We start from the raw sequence: 23729 nt of genomic DNA, 5'->3' as shown, positions 1-23729 counted from the left end.
TTGTCCCACCAAAATATTCTCCCAGCGCTTTTCCCATAGATTGGGTTTTGTCACTGCTAACGAAAACAACATTGAACGCACGCTCTCGGTTGGTGCAATGAATACATGGTTCGTTCAGCTGCTAACTGCCATGCAAACTGACGTGTGAGTATTTATTTCTTCTTTTCGAAGATTTGCTCGAAAGTCTATCAACGAATAAAAAGTGCAATATACAGCACGATTAATTGACGACGGACATAATTCCTCAATTCTTAGCAAAACACCGGTCCTGTTAAAATACACACTAAACGCTTTCAGCAATATTTTGCTGAATTTTGCCGAGCTGAAGGGTCCAGCAAAATATTTTGATGAACTTTCAGCAAAGTGTGAGGAATTTCAGCAAAACTTTTGCTGAAGCATTGACAAGGTAGCCACAATACCGTTGAAATTTAGGTACCGTCTACCCCCGTTGGTTTGACCTCATCTAATCTGAACACTTTTTAATTTGACCCCCGCTTATATGCACATCGTTCAAACTAAAAATGGTTCAAACGTCATTCTTCCAATGGAACGGGGTGAAACGGAACGCAGAATCAAAACAAAACAGCAAATCGGGTTACCATCAGTGTTTTTCGACGCCCACAGAGTTACTAGAAGTTCAAATTAAAAAATGAACCCCGTTGGTTTGCATGAGGTGTCGTTCAAACCAACGGGGGTAGACAGTATGACCATTCTGTACAACTTTGCCGAAGACACCATGGTATTTAAATTGTATACCGACGTGCGGGGATACTTTTGACACTTTCGAATATGGATTTTTTAATTCAAAATGTGGTTCAAATCTGTTTGATGTCTTTGGGACATGATGGTATTGTGAAGCAATATTTTCCATTTCATTTGGTCGACATTGTTTTTCAAGCAGACCCTTTATTGCTTGTCAGGACGCGGAAAAACATCGAATAAACCAAAAAATATATACCACGTATCAGAACATTTGCTCTGTTGATCAATTCATTCAAGATGTATCAACGTAGCATATACAATCGATTATCTGTATCCTTTTACATTATAAATGACTGTTTCACCTAAATATATGATTGATGGTCTCTTTTTTAAGGTTGTCTATATTATAATATCACGCTGTTCATAATATCTAAGGTAGCACAGAACCATCGAAAAATGCATATTTTATTGAAATAATGTATGATATAACATACTAGTATTGGAACAAAGTGGTTTGGAATTTTAAATGCAGTTTTGTTATAGTTAAAAATGTCTAAAGTAGCCCCCATTTGGTTCTAAATGAGATGTGTCCGATTGGTGTATGAACAACTTTTTTTGTTTATTGATAAATTTAGTTCAAATTTTGTATACTTACATCCTACATACATTCTCACGATTATTATGTGTAAAAATTGTGGAAATCCATTCACTACTCTGGGAGTTATAATGTCACGAAGTTGAAAAATCATGAAAAAGTGTATTAAGAAGCCCCGCACGACGGTATTTAGAAGTTATTCAACAATTTTCGTTGAAAAATCACGAACAAGTATATTATCACGTTTCAACATAAACCATAAATTTACAATTTTTCACGGAGAGATCTCTAATGGAATCATATTAGAAATCAATGAAAGAACCCCGAAAGAAGTATACAAAGAAATCTCTAAAAATATCGAGGAGAAATAACTAAGGAATTCCTGAAAACTGCCGGAAGGAGTCCCGAGAATCCCTAAATCTTCGCAGGAACCTCTACAATAATTCACGTAAAAATAAATGACGGAATTAGGGAGGTATCAATAGAGGAATTCTGAAAGGAATTATTCATAGTAGGGTGGGGTGGGGCAAAATGGGTCACCTAAGGATGGATCACACTTCGTAAATACAAATCGTACTGGTTTGTATTCGTCCGCTACTCTTTAATACACTAGTTAGTTATGCTTAAAGTCGATAAAAAGTTCATTAAATACAAAATATGATGTTAAACAAGCAGTTTTAAAAAGTGATCGATTTTGCACCGTGAAAAAAGTGCGGGGCAAGATGGGTCACCTTTTAAGTAATTCACATTTTCGAAAACGTCAAAATATAAGATTTGTTCCGCATTCATATATGCTCCATATCAATACTGAGTAAACAAGAGCTACTAGTAAACATTTTATAAATTTATTTGAAATATAAAAAACTTTACGATTTGAGTGGTCCTAAGGCGACTTGAAAATCGATGTTTTCACTAAAAAAATATCATAATTTTATGTTATAATTTTGAGCGTTCATTCCGCTTGATTGAAGTCATTTATGAGATAGTCTTGTAATAAAAAATAATTATCTTTTGAATGCTCCAAAAATACGTTCAAAATTGAAGGTGACCCATCTTGCCCCGCGGCTGTTTATATAGAGATTATATGGAATGTATCGCATAAGAAAAACGGCTAAAAACTATTTTATTTTTTATTTCCAATGAGAGTGAATAATTTTTCAATCAATGCCCTAAACTTTTGTATATTCATGCTGGTCATCTAACAAAATTATTAACATAATCAAAACATAAGTAATGCGCCTGAAAATGGCACTGACCCATCTTGCCCCGCGACCCATTTTGCCCCGCCCCACCCTATAAGTGCAGAAGAAATGCCTGAAAGAATCCCGGGAGAGAACCCAGGAAGAATCCAAGAGGAATCCCCCATGCATTCTCAAGAATAACTCGTAGAAGAATCTCGGGTGGAATAAATGACGGAATCCCAGAAGAAATCACCGAAGGAATCCCGGGAGGAGTCCCTGATAACTAAAATAATCTGGGGAGGAATCCCAAGGAGAATACTAGGATAAATTCATCAAGGAAATCCGGGAAGGATTAATGAAAAGATCACCGAGCAAATTTCTGAAAGAATCCATAAAAGGAGCCAGAAGGAATCCGAATAGAATCCCCAAATAAATGTTGGAGGAATGCTTATGAGAAGGATATCAAGATCCCGGGAGAAATGAATGAAATAATCTTAGAAGGAATTCACGAACAAACCCCTCAAGGAATACCAGGAAGAAATTCTTAAAAGAAGGACTGCATGAATATCGAAAGAAATCTGTAAGGGAAACCTGGGAGAAAACAATAAAGAAATCCCGGTAGTAATCAATTAAGGCAGCCCGGAAGAAATACCCAAAACAATCCCTGTAGAAAACCCAGCGAGAATCCTGAAAAAATCCCTGATGCAGTTTTGGGAATAATCCGTGAAAGAATCTCGCTTGGATCCCGAAAGAAATTCCTAAGAGAATCCTGGAGTATTGGGGAATGTCCCTGAATGAATTTCGAAGAATTCGCAGAAGGAATCCCGGAAAAAATGCCGAAAGAAATCCGTGAAGGAAATCAATGAAGAAATCCTCTCTTGAATCCCGGACAGTGATGGAATTACTTTCTTCATGAAGCAATTCGCTTACTTACGATTCCGAGAGTAAACAGTATGTGAGTTTATTCGAGCCCGCTCGCTTCGTGAGTAGGAAGCAAAAAGAAAACAAAAACACTCATGAGTTTTTATTCGTGAAGAACTAGCGGAGTTGTGAGAAGTGAATTTTAATGTGGTTATAATAGCAAACCCAGTGATTATCCACCATAAACTAATGCTTTATGCTTCATTGTTCCTAAAAAGCAGCACGAATAAAGAAGTGCGAATATTCTCGGGCCCCTGTTGTTCACGAGTGGGTTTGTTTTGGTTTGTGTCTGCTCAGCTGCAGTCTTCATCATTTTCCATCTCTGATCCAGGATGGAAGAAATCATATGAGAAATTAATCAAGGAACCCTGGAAGAAAGGGAGTCTAAAAAATACAGGAAAGAAGTCCCGAGAGATATCCCGTTAGAAATCAATGAAGCAGTCCTGGGATAGAGTAATGCGGGGCAAAAGTTCGCAGTGAGTCTTTTTCTGAGCACGAGTTAAGAACCCAAACAAATCTGTATGGGTTCGACACATAATCAGGTCAGCTACTCGTCAATAAAATTTGGAACGATTTCGTTATGGTTTGGCAGAGTTATGCGAAAAAAATGTGTTTCTAGGGGTTTTGATAGAATTTTTGGACCTTTTAGATTAAGAATTTGTGGTAACAGGAAGAAGAAGAATCTCATAACCTCTTTATGTCGGAGAATCGTTATTCCATAGTAGTTCGTGAGGTGCACTCGAATAAACAATAAACTACTAGTGCTTCTAGCTGAAAGGGACATTGTTAAAATCTCGACAGTGGGGCAAAAGTTCGCAGTAGCTGTGGGGCAAAAGTTCGCACTAGATTCCTGAGTCTAGTAGATCAATATAATTACAGAATCTTTGAATCAATGATAATTTCGTATAGAATCTACTATATATGCATAATTTGAGTAGTATAGAATCTACTATATATGCATAATTTGAGTAGTGAAATCGTTGCGACAGAGGATCTGAACTTAGTTTTGTAAGAAGATTGATTGTAAGGCAAACATTATGTTAACGCATTTAAATCAATAAATGAAAAATGGCTAAAAAACATTTTAAAACATTTTCTTCGTGATCCTCGTCGTGTCTTTTCGTATGTTTCTGATGTTCTTATATTCATCTACTTTAGCGGGGTCTTCCATAGCTTAGTTTGTAAATTCACAATTATAATTCATCACCATACTGACGGGGATAAGATTCGATAACGGTCCCGTTCAACAGTTTTGCTGCATATTTGATTTTTTTTCATGTATTTTGTGCAACACGTATCACTATAATTACCCCACCATGAATTTTGACAACTTCAGTAACGCTGTAAAGGACAGCTCTTAGTTAATAGTTGTGGAAGTCTTCATAAAACACACTCTATACAAAAGCTGAGCACCAGGTCGTATTCCAGTTGGGCCGTAATGCTAAGAACAGAAAGAAACATATTTCATGGCTAGGGTGAAAAGATGAACATGAATTAACATGAAATAAATGAACATCACACCAATAAACTACCCTGTACAAGGTGCGAACTTTTGCCCCGCATAATGCGAACTTTCGCCCCCACTATGGGGCAAAAGTTCGCATTGGAGTACTTGTATTAAAAATGTTATTACCAAAACTACAAAAGTAATGCGAAAAAATCTAGTACTACGTTTTGAAGGCAACATGATAGGGACCCGTTTAACGAAGAAAAACGATATTGTTTTCTTTTCGTTCAAATGTTATTTTGTGAAGTCTGTTAGGTGCGAACTTTTGCCCCGCATTACTCTAAGTCTCTAACGGAATCTCCAAATAAAAAAGAATCTATAATCTTCTTCGTGCATAGCTGACGTAGTGCACGCTTTGGGGTCATAATGACCCCAATGCACAACTAGGGTCAAAGGAGTCTTGTAGGAACCCTAAAAGAAATCAAGTATAAAAAGGGAGGTAGGTAAGTAGGACCTAGACGAGCGACAAATGTTAGTTCGGGCTAGCCGGTCGGAGGAATAAATCCAGGTGCCGCAGTTTGTGCTTCGTTCGACGCACAGAAACCCTGACAACCAGCGATGGAGGCACATGAATTGGCGAGCTCGTTTTATGCTATTGTTTACTGTGAAGAATATAAAAGTTCATATTTCAATATCATTATTGCGGAAATATTAATAATCGTAGACGTTATTTATTGCAAGCTGTTTTCTTTTATTTTTATATTCGAGGCACACTTTGATTAGTCCGTCATTTCAAGTAACGAAATTTACTCCTACTCAAGATTTTATGTAAAGCAGATTAAGTTCTGATAGTAAACATTGAGCTACCATTTGACGCGAGTGGGGGATTGTTTACTTCACGCGTGAAGCGAACAGTGTCGAATCAGTTTGAATATCCTGTTTCGTAGTTTGTAGTGAATGTTGAGTGTTTACTGTACACGTTAAGTGAGTAATGGCGCGGCAGTGTGTATGGCGTTATTCTAAATCAGAAATTTATAGCACTTGGCAGAGTAAATCTTGGCCCAACGATATCATCCCTACTAACAAGCATTTCTATCTACACTCGATTCAAGCATTTCTAGGTAAGTCTAAAGCCTTCAGTACACGCTTTGCCAAGTGTACACATTTTTCCGCACGCATAACCCAGCAGGCCAACAGCGGTCGCAACATTAACAAAACATTGGAAATATCAAGCGTTTGCTTTGATGTTGGTTGATGCGTACGGAAAAGTTTGCACATTTGGCAAAGCGTGTACTGAAGGCTTAAGTTAAAAGTCGCGTTCAGTGTTTTTCTGTGTGGAATAGATTAGTGAAGTGGAGACGCGCGATAGAATTTTCTTTATGGTTCGTTTTTGGGTGGAAAAGTGGTCGGTTGTGAACGGCGGTTTGCGTATATTGATCCATTGTCAGATCGTATCACCGCTCATAGGTGGCTCCTAGATCGACAATGGTTACCCTTCCCTACAAACAAGAATTTCATTTCTGAGAGAAACGTGAAAATGCAGCGATTCTCAGTCTCTATAACGACGTTTGTCTTACGAACATTCCTTTCCCGATGACCGCAAGGACGTGGCCGGCGCCGTTATTGACCTTAATATAGTTGAAAGTTCTCGAACTGTGCACACTGAACCCTCTCCTTCTCCAAAGCGTATCGTAATTTGTAGACGTCCCCCCTTCAGAAATAACTCCAGGAATTCCATTTCTGAAGTTTTCCGAAAGTTCCATCGGTTGCTTCGTAAATTCTTTCAGCGATGTTTCAATAATTGTCTTCGTGGATTCTCTCCAGAAACTTTCCAAAATTTCTTCCATGATTTTGTTTAGTGATTCCATCAGATATTCTTACAAAGATTTCTGCAGATATTTGAACATGTAGTACCTAGTGTGGGGTGCGATGACTATCGTGAGAGACCAAGTCTGAGACGAATGAAACACTCTGAGTCCGAGGTAAATGTTATACATATGTGGCCTGAAGCCATGATCAAAGAAGCCTATGTTAATCAAATTGTTTTACATTATACTTTTCTACGATGATTACTGTTACAACCTCCGAACTAAATAGACGTTAACTACAACTAGTCTTTAATTCATTGGAGTTGTGACAAATGACGATGAGAAGTCACTCAGGAGAATCCAGATCAACCTTGTTTGAAGATGTCCAACCAGGATTTGAAAGACGCAATTCTCCGGCTCACCGAACTGGTAGCAAGTCAGCAACAACAGATATGTATCATTGCTCAACCAACCGGAAAGCGTGAGGATCATCGAAACACTGGCCACGTGAATTGAAGATTTCTATTATATTATGATCCTGACGTTTGAATATTTTTCGACGCTTGGTATGTAACGGTAAGACGTTTTCAAAGTCGACGGCAAGAAGCTGGACGATCCGGCAAAGGTGATGTTACTCTTGAGCTGAGTAACGCAAACTCAACCCCTTTTTGTTTTCAAGCAAATCTTGAAACACGTTTCATGTGTTAAATTGCTCTGGTCACATCTATCAATCGGGTTTCTCTTTTCTCCGGATTTTACTCTCTGCGCTCTCTCAAAAGAGGTAAACCATGTTCAAGCTTGAATCTGTACACATGGCTTTGTTTACATTTGAGGATAATAAATTCAGATGTTTGCTGCAGTTACCGTCTACCAGAGAGCAGTGGTGCGAAGTGTCAGTATCAACCGACATTTAAAGCTGAAATTGAGCATGGTAACCACTCATTTTTCCATTTACTATCGGAATATCAATTGAATAGCCTCTGATCATTCAATTGACATCAGCTCCAGCCTCAGTCAAGGCACATATCATTCAATTGAGCCCCAGCTAGGAAGCATAAATGTGTGGTGTTGTACGTTCCAAGCTTTTACCATCGTTGATGACGTCAAACCCGACATCAACCTATCATTCACCTATTTTTATTTTGGCCACCAAACCCAACTTAGACCCAATACTTGATCGGTGTTGGTCCAACAGTGGCCCAACATTCGATAAAAATTGGCCCGACTTTGACCCGACATTCGACATTTTTTTCAGTCTGGCGGAATTTTGCGGGGTTTTTCGTGTTTCGAGTTAAGCTACTCATTCGAGTGACAATCTATTCAATTGACAAGGATTCGCTTCTCATTTGATAGGTGCTCTGATTGAATGAAATCGTTTTGAACATAACTAGAAGAAAAAATGACTGAACAGATTGGTTGGTTAGTGTTCAAATGAATGAATTGAATTTTTGCAACACTGCCAGAGAGTATAAAATTCGAAGATTGAAAGTGAAGATTGACATTGTCATTTTTTCATTCGTGTTTGGCCACATTCATTGTCAGCTGAATGCCTCTCTTTTTTCATTCAATTCTCTCTCACGAATATTTTTTCGCACGTCGTAAAATGTCCAATTTCTGTTAACAGACGCACAATTCGACTTAATGAACAAATGGAAAACATAATTAATATTCTAATTAACTGCTATACACAAGTTTTGAGGTGATTGGAAGTATAATCGCAAGTTACGGTCCAGTTTTATTTCTCAGTAAAAATTGTCAGTGACAGAAAAATAAATGAATAGGTTAAAAAAATCATTCTATGTTGATCCCTCAGTTGAGAATTTTCAAAATTCACGTTGAATTTCATTCATTGAAAATGAAATTTTTTAACTATATCGTCTACCCTAGTTGGTTTGACCGCATCTAATCTGAACACTTTTTGATTTGTCCCCCGCTAATCTGCACATCGGTTCAAACGTCATTCTGCTCATGGAACGGAGTAAAACGGAACGCAGAACCGAAATAGAACAACAAAAAGGGTTACTTTCAGTGTGTTTTTCGATGCTCACAGGGTTACTAGATGTTCAAATTGAAAAGTGAACACGTTGGTTTGCATGAGGTGTCGTTCAAACCAACGGGAGTAGAGGGTATTTTATCGCTTGTTCACGATTTACACAGCTTTTTGTTTTGTTATTTAGAATGTGTGGACGTGGGTTGCAATGCGATAACGTGAGAGGTTGCTGTCGGAAAGGTCGTTTCTCGGTGGATGTGCCTCTGATCAAAATGAGAGATAGAAAATAGTTTGATCATATGTGAGATACCTACAGTTTGTTTAAAAAAAAATAAATTAAAGTTCACTCAGGCAAATAACCGTAAGGAATTCATAAAAACACATTATGAAATTTAGCCATAATTTAACCCTTTCCCTCCTACGACTTTGAACGACTATTTCTATGTCAAGAAAGCGTTTCCGAAAAAAGTGCTTGAACAAAAGTTTTTGCAAATAGGTTAAATTTTTCGAGATCAACGAAAAAAAATGTTAGATGTAAATCAATAGTATTTTGATTGTTTATCAATAGTTCTGCTATTGAAACAAGTAGTTGGGAGTTGGGTTTACCTAATGGGATTACAAAATCGTATTCTAAAAACTATTGCATCATATTCATCTGATTTCGTTTGTCTCGAGTTCGTCGAAAATCGATGGTGCTCTAGAGCAACCATGTAGGAGAGGGTTAAACATACGATACTCGTAAGTACTCATTATGAAACATGTGGAAACGGAACAGATTCTATTGCGGGTATTCTTAGAACTGCATTATGAAATCATAGACAAGCCTATATGAATTCAGTATGTCACATTGTGAAGCTCATAAAGTTCTCTCTTGATTTCAAATGAGACCTTATGAAACCATAACGTGTGTAATGAATTCATCAGAGCTTGATTATGATTTCATAATGTTGTTTTATAATTTCTTGCTGCTGAATTATGAAGCCAAATTAAGAAAATCTTAGCGCTTAGCATGGAATTAAATTCTGGTTGAAATGATGCAATGCACGTGTAAATTGACTCTAGAGCGATAGCTTTATGCATAAACTAAACCATTTTGAATCCGGAACTAGTTTATTTGTTGTTCAAATCATGGTTTTGAAGCTTTCGCTCTATTAATTTAAAGAAGATGGTTTACGGTAACTATTCCGTACGAAACGCTGCATACTTGTGACAATGATGTCGCCGTGGTGCAAATTTAGTTCCTCACTTTTGGAAACTGAAACAGTTCATAAAGCACATTATGATTGTCTAACTATAGATTCATTGAAAAGGTTAATCAGTTCTATGAAAATCAGCATGATCATTACGAAAATCATAGCTGCCCTATGAACATTTTTTTTTCTCGCTGTTTCATAAAGTTTACTTTATGAAATTCGTATGTTCAGTTGCCTGAGTGTATACTTCGCGAAAGAGTGCTCCTATTAAGACCATGTTTGTGGCAAGTGCAAACGGAAGGGGCATAAAGAGGGATACTGCCCTACGGCGGAAACGAAACCTAGACCTGGAAGAAAATTCGACAGATCGAAGACGAAAAAGTATGTGAAGTCTAAAGAAACTTCGGTGAAGCGTATCGACCTCCTAGGAAAAGAGGAAATTCGTCACCCTTACCGACTCGAAGTTACCGCTCGAAAATCACAATGCAAGGCTTAAAATCTAAACTCGCGTTGCACGATGTTTATTATATTCCGTTGAAGTTGGGACAAACTTATGTCGCATTGGGTGGATTGTGGCAACAAATGCAGGTTGCGACATTATTGTCATTATTGTTGCGCGATGGTTGAATTTTGATTCACTGTTTCTACTACTTTTTGGTAATCGACGCTTTCTCAAAATGGCCGGAAATTTTTCATACATGAACACATCAGCGACGCTGGACATACTACAGGTAATCTTTGCAAGATTTTGTAATCCAAGCACACTCGATTCAGACAACGGAACGACGGAACGCAATTAGTTAGCGCCCGCTTCAAGCCATTTTGTGATGAAAATGGAATAACGCACTTGACAATTGCACCATACTACCCGCAGTAAATGGACAGGCTGAGCGCCTCGTAGACACCCTTAACCCTTCAGGGCGCGCGCTGTGGTAAAAAGTACAACACTACCAAAAAATCTCGCTCATCGTATACAGCGCGAGTGCTGTGCAGTTTCGGTTGCTTGATGGCACGCGTCCTGAAAGGTTAAGAGAGGACTCAAGAAGCTTCGAGAAAAAGGAAAAGCCACGACGTTTCAGCATCTCCAAACTTTCCTGTTCGTCTAACGGTAGACCCCGATTCGAAGTGCACCTAATGGCATGTCTCCTGCAGAGCTTTTCCTTGGAAGAACTTTCTCTACATCCTTAGATTTGCTGAAGCCCAGGGGAACTACATCCGTAGCCGTGAACAGCAAGCAAAACCTACAGTTCAATCGACGACGTCATGGGACCGTGAAAAAGAGAGTTTTCTGCTGACGATCTGGTGTATGCGCAAATCCATCATCGAAAAGAGACCACTTGGGTTCCTGACAAGATCATTGAGAGGAAAGGTTCTGTGAACTACAATGTACTTCTGGACAATGACTGTCTTATCCGCTCTCACACCAACCAATTGAGAGGACGTTATCTGGAAACGTTCCTTCGAAGATGTCGATGCAGATCATCAGCTACAATGGACCATGCTGCTTGAAGAATTCAATATTTCTATTCCATGTCCAATCAACCGCAATGATTCAATCGATGAACATCCGCAGAATCCGGTGGAGGTTCAACAACCAACCGAAGAACTACCACCTGAAGATATGCAACTTGAAGAAATGCTACCTCCGTTTATTGAAGAAAATGTTCCTGCAGACAAGGTTGAAGATAATGAGCCCCAGCCTACTAACAACACGATACGAAAAAGGCTTCCTTCGTGGCTCTCACCATATGAACTTTTCTGAAGGGGGACATGTTATAGAGGATTGGCCTGAAGCCATGATCAAAGAGGCCTATGCTAATTAAGTGACAATATACTTTACTACAATGATTACTGTTCCAACCTCGAAAGTAAATAGACCTAAATTACAACTAGTCTTTAATTCATTGGACTTGTGACAGTAAACAATAGACATTCCGTTTGTCCTCCACTTGCCATTATCTACCGATAAAGCCTATTTTTTCCGATTTCGTTGCAGATCAGGACGATTTGTCCCATCAAAGTTCTTAGAAACAGTTTATAGTAAAGTGTAGCAAAAAAATCTAGGACCCATATAGCCACAGATGTAAAGGCGTGGGTATTTAGCATGACCTTGCTGAGGGTGACGGGTTAGAGTCCCGGTCGGTCCAGGAACTTTTCATAATGGAAATTTCCTTGACTTCCCTAGGCATAGAATATCTTCATGCCTGCCACACGACATACAAATGCAAAAAGGTCATTGGCAGAGGAAGCTCTCCATTAATAACTGTGGAAATGTTCATAGAACATTATATGCTAAGTAGCTGTGTAGCAGGCTTTGTTCTAATGAGGACTTAGACTAATCCTACAAATCCCTCTTTTTTAACCATACGATTTTGTTATCCCTTACCATGAATTCAAATTCATTAGCGTAATAGTGATTACAAATGAACAAAAGATAAGTCAGCTAGCAAATCAAGCAGGACCGCACACAATCGAGCGCATAATAAATTCTATTTGAAATCTAAAGATCAGAAATGGCAACGACAATCAAGGATCGGTATATTCGCCTCACTCCATTCATATTCACTCCTCTTTGCTGAAGCAAATCGAGAAAGAAGCAGCAAACGGATCGTCGTGATCAAACACGCAACCCCATCACCAGTGGGAAGCGATGAGCCAGCTGCTTGACATGAATATTCGTTGCCATTCGTCGCAGTCTGGATCGCACGCGAATGAATGAATGGCGAATGGTGAAGAATGCTGGTGAGCGATCGAAGCGGCTATTATCATAAGTAGAAGAGAATTTTTGCATGTAATGCATACATTTTTACTGTATTGTTGCTAAAATGCTAGATTAGCAAAGAAAATAATTGGAAAACATCAAAAATTCGTATGCACAATATCAATCGCATCACTCACGAATCGTATTCGCTTGCGATGCGAATGTGGACGAATGAGTAATTTCCAAGTGTGGCTTCCCACCGTTCGCCGGAGTTTGCTGTCGTCGCTGACAAGCATACACACGAACTAAAGCGACAACCGTTCGCTGTTCGACTGTCTTCGAATGTGGAAGAAGATAAAAAGTGGAAATCAGGAACCCTGACGACAATTATTGAAAAATTGTAGAATTATTACTATGCGAGGTATTAACACTCTAACTAATAAAAAAAGGAGTCAAACAATAAACGGACTAAGAGAAAAATAAAACAAAAAATAAACACCATTCAATTACCAGCAGCTCAACGAAATTTTGTCGACGGACAATCTTTGTTGCAATGCAACAACGAAAAACTTTCGCGATTTTCCGGAAGATGTTGTTGGAGGGTTGTGGTAGTTGAATAGCTGCTGCGAGGCGGAAGTTTATCGATGGCGATGCTGTCGAAATCAGTCTACAGTTAAGCTGAACAAAAACTCGCTGATCCTTGATCGCCGATAATATCCTCTATGATGTCTACCCGTGACGTGCTCGGAACATTCGTCAGGAAGACACACGACGTGTTCGGTCTGTTGCTGTTGAACGCATTCGTATGGGTGTTTTTATGTGCGGATGTGCGCGCGATTAATATTTCTATGTCTTATTTGAGTGGGGTGGGTTACTGGGGAGTTCGATGGTCACGAAGGGTGCCGCAATGTGCCAGGTACGGATGCAAATTGCTGTTTGGCGATTTGGTTGATGGTGGTTGCCTTAGGTCCACCTGCGTTCGGCGTTGCCAAATTTTGAACAAAAATGTGGATGTGTCACGAGCGGAGGCGTGTTGCGCGCGAGTTGGTTATCGAGTGTTGTAACAATGTTCAAATTGAGAAAAAGTAAGCAACAAAAGAGGTTATTGGTAATATGGATTGTTAGTAGAAAACTTCAAGATCAAGTCAAATCAACGTGAATGAAGCTATGTTGGCGGTCTCGAAAATGAACCTTTATGAAAGTAAAAATGCTTGAAAATGTACGTAGTTAGACACTCACCTTCTCACGGGACTAGACATTGCCAGCGGTGTCGCTACGCCGAGTGCCTTGATTCTTTGCTGCATCGTGGGTGTCGCCGAGGCTCCCCGCGGAATGCCTTGCTGGTTTTGCTGTTGCTGTTGTTGTTGCAGTTGCTGCTGCTGTTGCTGGATTGTGATCAGCGGTGGCGGTTGATCCGGCGAAAGACCTTCCGGAGTGAAACTCCGTGACGGATCTAGACCCCGCTGGCGAGGATGGGGACTGTGCCGTGGGTGGTACATTCGTATGTGCCGCGGTGAATCGCCACCGCCGTTTCCGCCCTGGACCATTTGGCCAGGGCCTCCGTTCAGGTTCAGGCCTCCGTTACCATCAATTGGTGGTAGAAAGAAGTTGCTCTTGGAACCATGCCGCTGCAACGGAGGAGTCGGTTCGCAATCCCGACTCTGCGATGCCTGCGGTTCCATGTCGATGTCGGAACATTCCCGTCCCGGCGAAAGCTGTGGATGATTTAGAAAGAGGATTAAAAGCCATTTGTGATGGACCAGAGCTTCCTTTCTGTTTAAGCCGCAAATACCCGAGACAGTCCGGAGTAGAATGAAATACTAGATCTTAGTAGTTTTTTAAGTGGAATGCTTTAGTTAGCAGAATGGTGTACTTAAGAAAGTTTGGTAACATCATCTATGAATTTACATCGTTTCCAGTAATTTCAGTCATGTTAGATCGTATTGGGTATTTGCGGATTGCTTTGTAATTTTTCTTACAACTTCTTAATTGTATACATAACAATACAAATCACTTAACAAAAACGAGTAATAATCAACGTCACTCCAAGCAATGCTATATGTACACACGCTTACACACACCACACACACTCACATACATATATGTACAAAATGGGCTTGATTCTAAACAAAGCACAAGCTCAAGCTCTTGGATTGGCCAGCGGAACAACCAATTCTTTCTTCATGGTATACGCGAAAAAGCTATCATCGGAGTTGTCCTCGTCATCATCGTCCCCGTGTCGTCCCGGTCGTCGGTGGTTATAACTGGCCGCCGAACTGGACCCGGTCAGCAGTTGCACCCGCAGATGGTGCTGACTCGGTCGGGTTATCCGGTGGAGCGCCCCCAACTGGGCCGCCCCATTGTAAATGGCCAGATCCAAGCTGTCGAAGCTGTTGCCGGTGGAAAGCGTGGAATAGGACGAACTCGCGGACAGCGGTCGGGATTCTTCCAGGATAATGGTCTTGATGGGCTGTTGGGATGTGGAATGCTGCGGGTTAACGACGCTGGATGGATGCGGGTTTGGTGGGGACACAGGATCCCAAGTGGCACTATTGTTCGCCTTATAGTGCTATAGTCGAGCTGACATGCTCTACAATGGACGAATAACAGCCCTATAAGCACAGAAAGGCGAAATACAGTGCTAATGGTTACTGAGGACGATAGGAAGCAGGTACGAGCTAAAGCTGGAAGGTGGCAAATCTATCCACAATAGGAAGAGCTGGGAAGCCTAATCACGTTCTCTTGCAAGCGAAGTAAACTTACCTTTGATGTTTCTAGAGTGTTTTTTTTTTTGTTCTAACATATAAGAGTCAGGGTCTAATACAACTTTCCGCTCTTGGGAAGCGATGGACGGAAGATTCAACTCGAACCAAAAAGCAAAACAATGGATTATTTGGGATCATCAAACACAGCGGTATCCTTCAGGAGCTTTGGGGAGATTATGTTTACGTGCTTTGAGCAGATTCATGGACAGTTTTGGTGATTGATAAAAAAAAAATATAAATCCTAAAATCCAATGGTTGAAGAATTTCTGACCAAATAACTTTAAAAATCATGTTGGAACACATGAAGACATCCTTTCAACAACATTTGGGGAAATACATGAAAATTTTCGACACTACATGAGGAAAATCTGGCAGAATTCATGGAACATCTTTATCGCAACTGTTTGCACAGTTCTTCGCGGGATTTCGTCCGGAGTACCTTCAAAAATTTATCTTAGAGGTTTTTCAAAAATACTTTCAATGTTCCTTTCGCAATTTCAATCGGATTCTAGAGTCCCATCGAGCATGTCTAGGATTTTTTCATCGAATTTCTCGAATAGATCATCCTGGAATTTCTCCTAGAGATATTCCATTGCAGTTTCTCCCAAGATTTCTCTTCCAGTTTTTACCAGGATAGCTTCCAAATCGTCTACATACAGGGATTGCTCCAATATTTGGTCCCGGGATGTCTAGCGGAGTTTCTATTCGGGATGATTCTAAGTGGATTTCTAGCCGTGTTCAACTGAGGAATTAGTAAGGAGTTCCTTCTGTGATTCCCCCAAGAACTGCTCTCAGGATATCTCATGGAGATGTTTCAAAACTTCTGCCAGGTTTTCTATCGTAAACCTTTCCCCATCACAAGGAATTTCGGAAATAAACCCAGAAGATGTTCCAAAAGAGAGCCCAGGAAAAAGCAGTTCCTTTTCGCCATGAACTATTGGAGAGTTCAACTATTGGAGTTAGGAACTCTGAGAGAAATCCTGGGATAACTTCAATGGGAAATACCGGAAGAGATCAGATGAAAATCTGGGAGAAAGATTGGGAAAACGTTTGGAGTAGATCCAAAAAATCTCGAAAGAACTCCTGAAGAAATTGCGAGAGAAACTCTGGGAAAAGACCCCTGAGAGAAATTCTCTACTAGAAATCCCGGGAGAAACACTGGAAAACTTTTAAGAAAAATCAAGAAATTCTCGGATCAACCCCAGGGGGATTGCTGGAAAGTCCCGGTAGGATCTCATATAAAAACATCGAAAAGCTCCAGAAGAAATATCGAGAGAAGCCTTAGAGCAATCTCTGGACGTACTATGGAATGGAGAAGACGTTCGAAATCAATTTCCGGAGTAACTCATGGATCTATTCCGAGATTTTTTTTAAGAAATCCAGAAAAAAATCTCGCCTGCAGAAATTTGGGAAACCCTGACGAAAGCCCAAAACAAATCTTGGTGGACAAGGAATCCCGGATTTTCTCATTCTATAAAAAAAAGGAATCCCGGATATGTTCAAGAAGGAATACTGACTACTGGAAAGAAATTCAAGAAAACTTTTTGGAGGCGTTACTTTTTTTAAGCAAAGGTCGAGTATGCAGAAGGTAGGCGGTAGAGATATCACGCCTGACAACATTGTTGAAAGGATGTGTATGGGGGCGGACAAGTGGGACTCCGTTACTTCCACGGTTTCTCGAGTCGTACTTGAACTACAGAGTAAATGGCGAGCCGAACAACAGCTTGTTGAGTTGGCCCCCTTTCCCATCCAGGAGCTTGAGTTCAATAGGTAGTCTAAGTACTAGCCAGGACGCGAGCCTCCAGGGGAGAGAGTGAACAACTTAAGGCGGTAGCTGGTGGAACGCCTACTATTAGAGTGTACTCATGTACGGTCCCCCCCCCCCTTCTCGAAGTCATCCCTAACGGGCGTACCGCGAAGGTAAGGAAGACAGAGAATGAGTTTTTAGTGGGTCGATCCCCACATCACCCGAGGAACCACCTCTTGGGTATCTGTTGCAGATTTTCTCATTCCATAAAAAAAAGTAATCCCGGATATGTTCAAGGAGGAATACTGACTACTGGAAAGAAATTCAAGAAAACTTTTTGGAGGCGTTACTTTAAAAACCCCAATAGAAATCAGAATTTGCAACGAAGTTCCTCCCTGATATTTCTAAGGTTTCCTCACAGAAATTCTCCAATGGATCTTCCAAATTCTCCCAGAGAATTTTCAAGTGAGTAGTTTCTTTCAGAATTTCTCTTCGAGTTTTTAAAAGGATTGCTTCCTAGAGTACTTTTCTCGAGTTTTCAAACGGAGCTCCTCCAGAGGTTTCTTCTGGAGCTTCTCTTGTGATTTCTTTCCGTAGGTTCCTCCCGAGATTTCTTCCAGAGTTTCCTATTGCCACAAATTCCAACTTCTGCCAGGTTTTCTACGGTAATTCCTCTCTTCGTAGAGTTCCGGAAAAATACCAGAAAAGATTCCGGAAGAAACTGCAGGAAAGTCACGAGAGGAGTACCTTTTCACGATGAGTTATTGGAGAGAACCCAGAAGGAACTTCTAGAGATGTCCTGGTAGCAAATCTGGAAGACATCCTCCTGGGAAAACTTCAATGAGAAATACCGGGTGGATCTCCGCAAGAAATCCCGGATGATACCTCCTGAGGAACACTTGTAAAAACCCTTGGAGAAGATCTTAAAACCAATCTCGTAACAAACTCTTGCAAAAACCCCGAGAGAAACTCTGGGAAACATCCAAGAAAAATCATGTAAGAAATTCTTGGAAGATACTTTGGGGAACTGCTGGAAACACCTCGGGAGGAACTCCTGTGAAAACATCGAGGAACTTTGGAAAAATATGCGAATTACCCCGAGAGTAGCCCTAGAGCAATCTCAGTAACTCTGGAATAAATCCCGGAAAACATCTGGAAGAAATCCCAGGGAAACCTCTGAAAAAGCCTAGAAGAGCTTCGAAGGAAATTTCAAGAGCAACTCATGGAGCTATTGCGAGATTTTTTTTGAAAAAAATCCGAACTCTCGCCTACAGAAATGTCGAGAAAAAAAGCCCTGGCGTAACCGCAAAATGAATCTTGGTCAGGAAGCAATCCCGGTTATTTTAAGGAAGGCATACCGGATAGAAATTTAAGAAAGCTTTCTGGATGTGTACCTTTTAAAATCACTGAAAGATACATAAGGATTGCTGGAAAAATCCTCATAGAAATCTAAATTACAATCGATGCTCCTCCCGGGACATTTCTAGGATTTCCTGCCAGAAATTCTCCAATGGATCATCCACGAATTTCTTCGAGAGTGTTCTTGAAATTTCTCTTCGAGTTTTCGACAGATTGTTACCCAGAGTACTTCTCCCGGGGTTTCTAGCGGAATTCCTCCAGTGATTTCTTCAGGAGCTCCTCTCAAGATGTCTCTTAGTGGATTTCCCGGAATTTCTTCCAGAGTTCCACTAGAGATTTTACCAAGAATTCCTTCTGAGATTCCTCCAGGAGCTCCCCACTAGATATCTCCAGTAAATGTTTTGAAATTTTCGCTTTGTTTCCTGCAGTAGTTCCTCTCAGTATTCCTCAAATTGAATCCCGTTATGAATATGGTAACGGTCGAATTGTGGACCCCTAGAGGACATTAGTTTGAATTTGAGCTAAAATGAAACAGATTCAGCGGGTGTTACACATAATGATGTTGTTGATATGACCGTAAAAGCCTCCTCTGTCCGTCGAAAATACCCACAAGGTCATTTCTGACTGAAAACTTGATGCAAATCGAATTATGGTCGGGTAGAAAACCCGAATATTTTGAGGAAGCAATATCGGAAATAAATTCAAGAAAACTTTCTTGAGGAGTTCCTCAAGATCTCTGAAAGAGTTACGAAAGAAACTTCGGGGGCATCTTGGCAGAGCTGCGAAATATCAGTCATGTCAGTAGACTACTGATTTTGCACCACCGTCACTATCACTGTAGGCCGATCAAAATCAAAACGAAAGTGATCGGCAACGACTTGATATTGACCCGCACTTCAGAGCACTATCATAGCAACTGAACTGATATTTTAGCGATTTCAGGCAAAACTCAAAATTTTTAATGACTAATATGCAAAACTTGTTATTTTGATTTTTAAACGAATTTTAAAGATGAACTCGACAATGATTTTTCATAAGGGCCTAACTGATTTGATCGATTTCTCTTCGTCGACTCTCTCTTTCGCTAATAACTTGATCAAAACAAACAAAATCATTATTCTTTTTGTTTCTATAGCAACATGTAGTCATCTTCGCATTTCAACCAAAAAATCTTTGGTAAACTCAATACACATTCTGTGATAACACAAAGAGAGGATCGATGAAGAGAACTCGAAAATGTCAGTGATATCTACCCGAAAATCAATGATATCTACCCACCATCGCAATCAGTCCAGTTGGAATGGAAAAAGGAAAGTGACAGTGACTCAACAGAGCACACGCTGACTTGGATCGCAGTCAGCCTATCAAAATCGGCAGTTCGCCTACCATTGAAAGTGACAGAGAGCAACACTGCGTCCTGGACAAAATATCTAAAGACATTGGGATATCAATTATCATTCGAAGTTCCTCTCGCGATATTTCTTGGATTTCTTCTCGGCAATTCTACATTCTATCATTCAGATATTTCTCGCAATTGGTTTCCTTGTTGTTTCTTCCAGGATTTCACTAGAAACTTTAAACAGGATTGCTTTCCAGAGTACTCTTTTAGTATTCTTCTTGAGGTTTCCTCTCCAGAGGTTTTTCAGGAGCTTCTCCTGCGATTCATTTCTCTCAGTTGATTTCCCGGGATTCCTTCGAGAGTTTCACTAGGGATTTTGCCAGGAATTTCTTCTGAGATTTCTCTAAAAGCACCTTCGGGATATATTCCGGAGTTCTTCCAGGACTTCTGCTAGGATTTATCGTAGCATTTTACCTAGGTTTCAGCATAGCTCAAGTGGAATCCAATCTTCCAAACAAAAAATTCCGGAAATAATCCATGAATATATCCCGAGAGCAATTCCAGGAAAAAACCTTAAAAATCATAAAGGGAACTATTGGAGAGAGCCCAGAAGAAGAAACTTCTAGAGATATCCCGTTATTTACTCTGGGAGGAATCCTGGGAAAACTTTAATAAGAAATCCCGGAAGGATTTTCGCAAGTAATCCCGAATGAAACTTCGAGAGAAACCCTGGGAAACCTTTAGAGAAGATCTAAAATATTCCGAAAAGAACTGCTAGAAAAAATCCCGAGAGAAACTCTTGAAGCAATTCGAATGAGTGTAATCAGTTTCGTACCTTTTAATTTCGCCCTAACTAGGGCGGAATTAAAAGGTACGAAACTGATTACACTCATTCGAAGAGGGTATTTTGCTTAGAGGGTTCGAAAAAGTCGGTACAAGATCTTGGAGCAATCCTGAGGAGAAATTCCACGATGAAATAATGAAGCAACTCCAGGTTAATCTACTGGACAATAATCCCCTGGAAAAGTCTCTTTTGTAAGAAATCCGGGAGAAACTCTAAAAGAGAACCCAGAAAAACAACGCCAGGAAAGGAGCGCCGAGCGAAATCTTGCGAGGAACTATTAGGGACAGTCCAGAAGAAATTTCTACAGATATCCCAGTAAGAACTCTGGAAGAACTTCAATGAGGAATTATCGTGACAGAATCTACAAGAAATTCCTGGTGAAGCTCTGGAAGAATGTCTGGAGAAGATCTAAAACAGATCTAAAAAATTCCAAAAAGAACTCCAGGAGAATCTTAAAATAACTCTGGGAGAAATCCTGGGAGAACATCTGGGAGAAATTCCTCAAGACATATTGAAGCTCTGAAACTCTGAAAGAAAATACACGAAAACATCGCCAGCTAAAGAGCGCTGGAGGAATTATTGGAGAGAGCTCAGACGGATCTTCTACAGATATTTCAATAGGAAATTTAGTAGAACTTCAATGAGAAATGCCAAAAGAATCTTCACAAGAAATCCTGGATGAATTTCCGGGATTCAAATTCTGAAAATTTTTTGGGAAAGATCTAGGCAAATCCAAAGGAAATCCTGGAGCAATCCCAAAAGAAAATCTGGGAGAAATTTCTGGGGGACATATTGGAGCAACTCCGGAATTTCTAAGAGAAACTCTTGTAAAAATCCCGTGAGAAATTATGAAAGAGATGCCAGGAAAACATCGCCAGAAATGGAACGCCAGGAGAAATTTTGCAAAAAACTATTGAAGAGAGCCCAGAAGCAACTTCTACTGATATCTTAGCAGGAACTCTAAAATCTTCGCAAGAAATCCCGGATGAAGCTCCGTGAGAAAATCTTGAAAATCTTTGGAGAAGATCTAAAAAAAATCCGAAAGAAACTCCCTAAGAGAACACCTGGGAGAAATTCTTCGGGGAGAATTGGATCAACTCCAGCATAATCTACTGGAAAATGTCCGAAAGGAACTCTTGTAAAAACCATAGAGAAATTCTAAGAGAAAAGCCAAGACAGAGAAATATAGACACAAAAGAAAGCCTCTTGCGAGGAACTATTGGAGAGCCCAGTAGGAACTTCTACAGAACTTGGAGAAGATCTAAAAAACTCCGAAAAGAACTTCTGGAAAATATCGAAGAAACTCTGGGTGAAATCTTTAGTGAACACCTGGGAAAAATTACTCGGGGACATATTGCAGCAACTCCGGGAGAATCTACTGGGAAATTCCTAAGAGGAACTCTTGTAAAATTCTCGGGAGAAATTCTGAAAGAAAAGCCAGGGAAATATAGCCATGAAAGGGATGCTGGACTAAACCTTGCGAGGAACTATTGGCGAGCCCAGAGGAAGCTTCCACAGAACTCTGGAAAACTTCAATGAGAAGTCCCGAAAGAATATTTGCAAGGAATCCCTAATGAAGTTTCGGGAGAAAATTTGAAAAGCCTTTAGAAAATATCTAAAAAATCCGAAAGGAAGTCGTCGAGATATCCCGAAAGTAATAAAAATCCTGAGAGAAATTCCTCACGGACATTTTGGATCAGCTCCGGGACAATGTGCTGGAAAGTTTTCAAGAGAAACTTTTCTAAAAATCCCGATAGAACCTCTGAATGAAAATCTTGGAAAACATCACCAGAAAAGGAGCACTGAAGGCATTATTGGAGAGAGCTTAAGAAGGGACTTCTACAGATATACCAGTAGGAACCCTGGAAGAACTTCAAAGAGAAATTCCCAAAGATTTTTCACAAGAAATCTCGGATGAATCTCCCAGAGAAACCCTGGAAATCCTTTAGGGAAGATTTAAAAAAATCGAAAATGAAATCCTGGAGAAATTCCAAAAGAAACTCTGGAAAAATTTCCTCGAGGACACGTTGGAGCAACTCCCGGGAGAATCTGCTGGCAAATCACCAAGAAAAACTCTTGTGAATAAAACCAGAAAAAAATCTCCAGGAAAAAAACGCCGGGCGAAAATTTGCGAGGGGCTACCGGAGAGAGCAAAAGAGTAACTTCTACAGATATCCCAGGAACTCTGGGAAAAAACTCACTGAGATAACTTTCAAAGATCTAAAACAATCAAGAGGAACTTCTGAACAAATCCAGTAAGAAATTTCTTAGAAATCCTGAGTGAACCCCTGGAATAATTACTGGAACAACTCCGAAAAAATCTGCTGAAAATTCCCAGGAACAAACGCTCGTAAAATCCCGGCAGTAGCCCCATGAAAAAAAGGGAATAGGAAAAGTCTTGCAAAAAAATCCCAGAGGATTCTTAGGGAGAGCTCATGCAGAAATATTCAAAGGTACATCGAAGAAACATCGGAAGAAGCTCCTACAGAAACCTTGGGAGGAACTTTTGCAAAAATCTCAAGGGGAACTCCAGGGGAAATTTCTGGAGTGAATCACGGGTAACCTCTAAGAGAAACTCCGAAAAGAGCTTCGAGAGACATTTCAGGAGGAATTCCGGGAGCGATCCCGAGAAAATTTTTGGAAAAAAAATCCAGAAAGGACTCTCGCTTGGATAAATGTCGGAAGAAACACCTGACTAAACAACAAAATTGATCTTGGTCGTGAAGAAATCCTGGATGTTTTCAATAAGAAGTATTTGTATGAGCACCTATAAAAATCTCTAGGAAAAATATTGCACGAAACTCCCGGAGGGCGGCTCCTACAGAAATCTCGAGAGAAACTCCGAAAATAAAAATTCTGCAAGAAATACTGGGAAACTGCTACTGATATGAGGAACTACTGGGAAAATCTCAAGAGGCATCACGGGAGAAATCGAGGAGAAATCTTTGGAAGAAATCCCACGGAACCTTTACGGGAAAACCCGGAAAGAGTTTATAGGGAAATTTGAGCAGGAACTGCGGGTGTAATTCTAGTGTAGTGTAGTCTAGTCTACATATACACAGCCACTTATTGAAAGAATCGACCATTTCTATCATTTTTTCTTGTCATTTTCAATGCTTCCAGTACATCGAAGATGC

At 40.1% G+C, this 23729-nt stretch overlaps 1 protein-coding gene across 3 annotated transcripts in view; it reads right to left on the bottom strand.

Annotated features, from left to right (window-relative positions):
• LOC109415220 (palmitoyltransferase ZDHHC8) overlaps positions 1-23729 on the bottom strand; it is a 105633-nt gene that overhangs the window by 13091 nt on the left and 68813 nt on the right. For all 3 annotated transcript variants that reach the window (XM_062844233.1, XM_029856026.2, XM_029856027.2), the window contains exon 8: positions 13778-14253. In XM_062844233.1, coding sequence (XP_062700217.1) covers positions 13778-14253 — 476 coding nt within the window. The remainder of the gene's footprint in view (positions 1-13777; positions 14254-23729) is intronic.

This window comes from Aedes albopictus, chromosome 1 (genome assembly GCF_035046485.1).
Source record: "Aedes albopictus strain Foshan chromosome 1, AalbF5, whole genome shotgun sequence".
Classification (NCBI taxonomy): Eukaryota; Metazoa; Arthropoda; class Insecta; order Diptera; family Culicidae; genus Aedes; species Aedes albopictus.
This window is presented reverse-complemented; position numbering and strand designations above follow the sequence as displayed.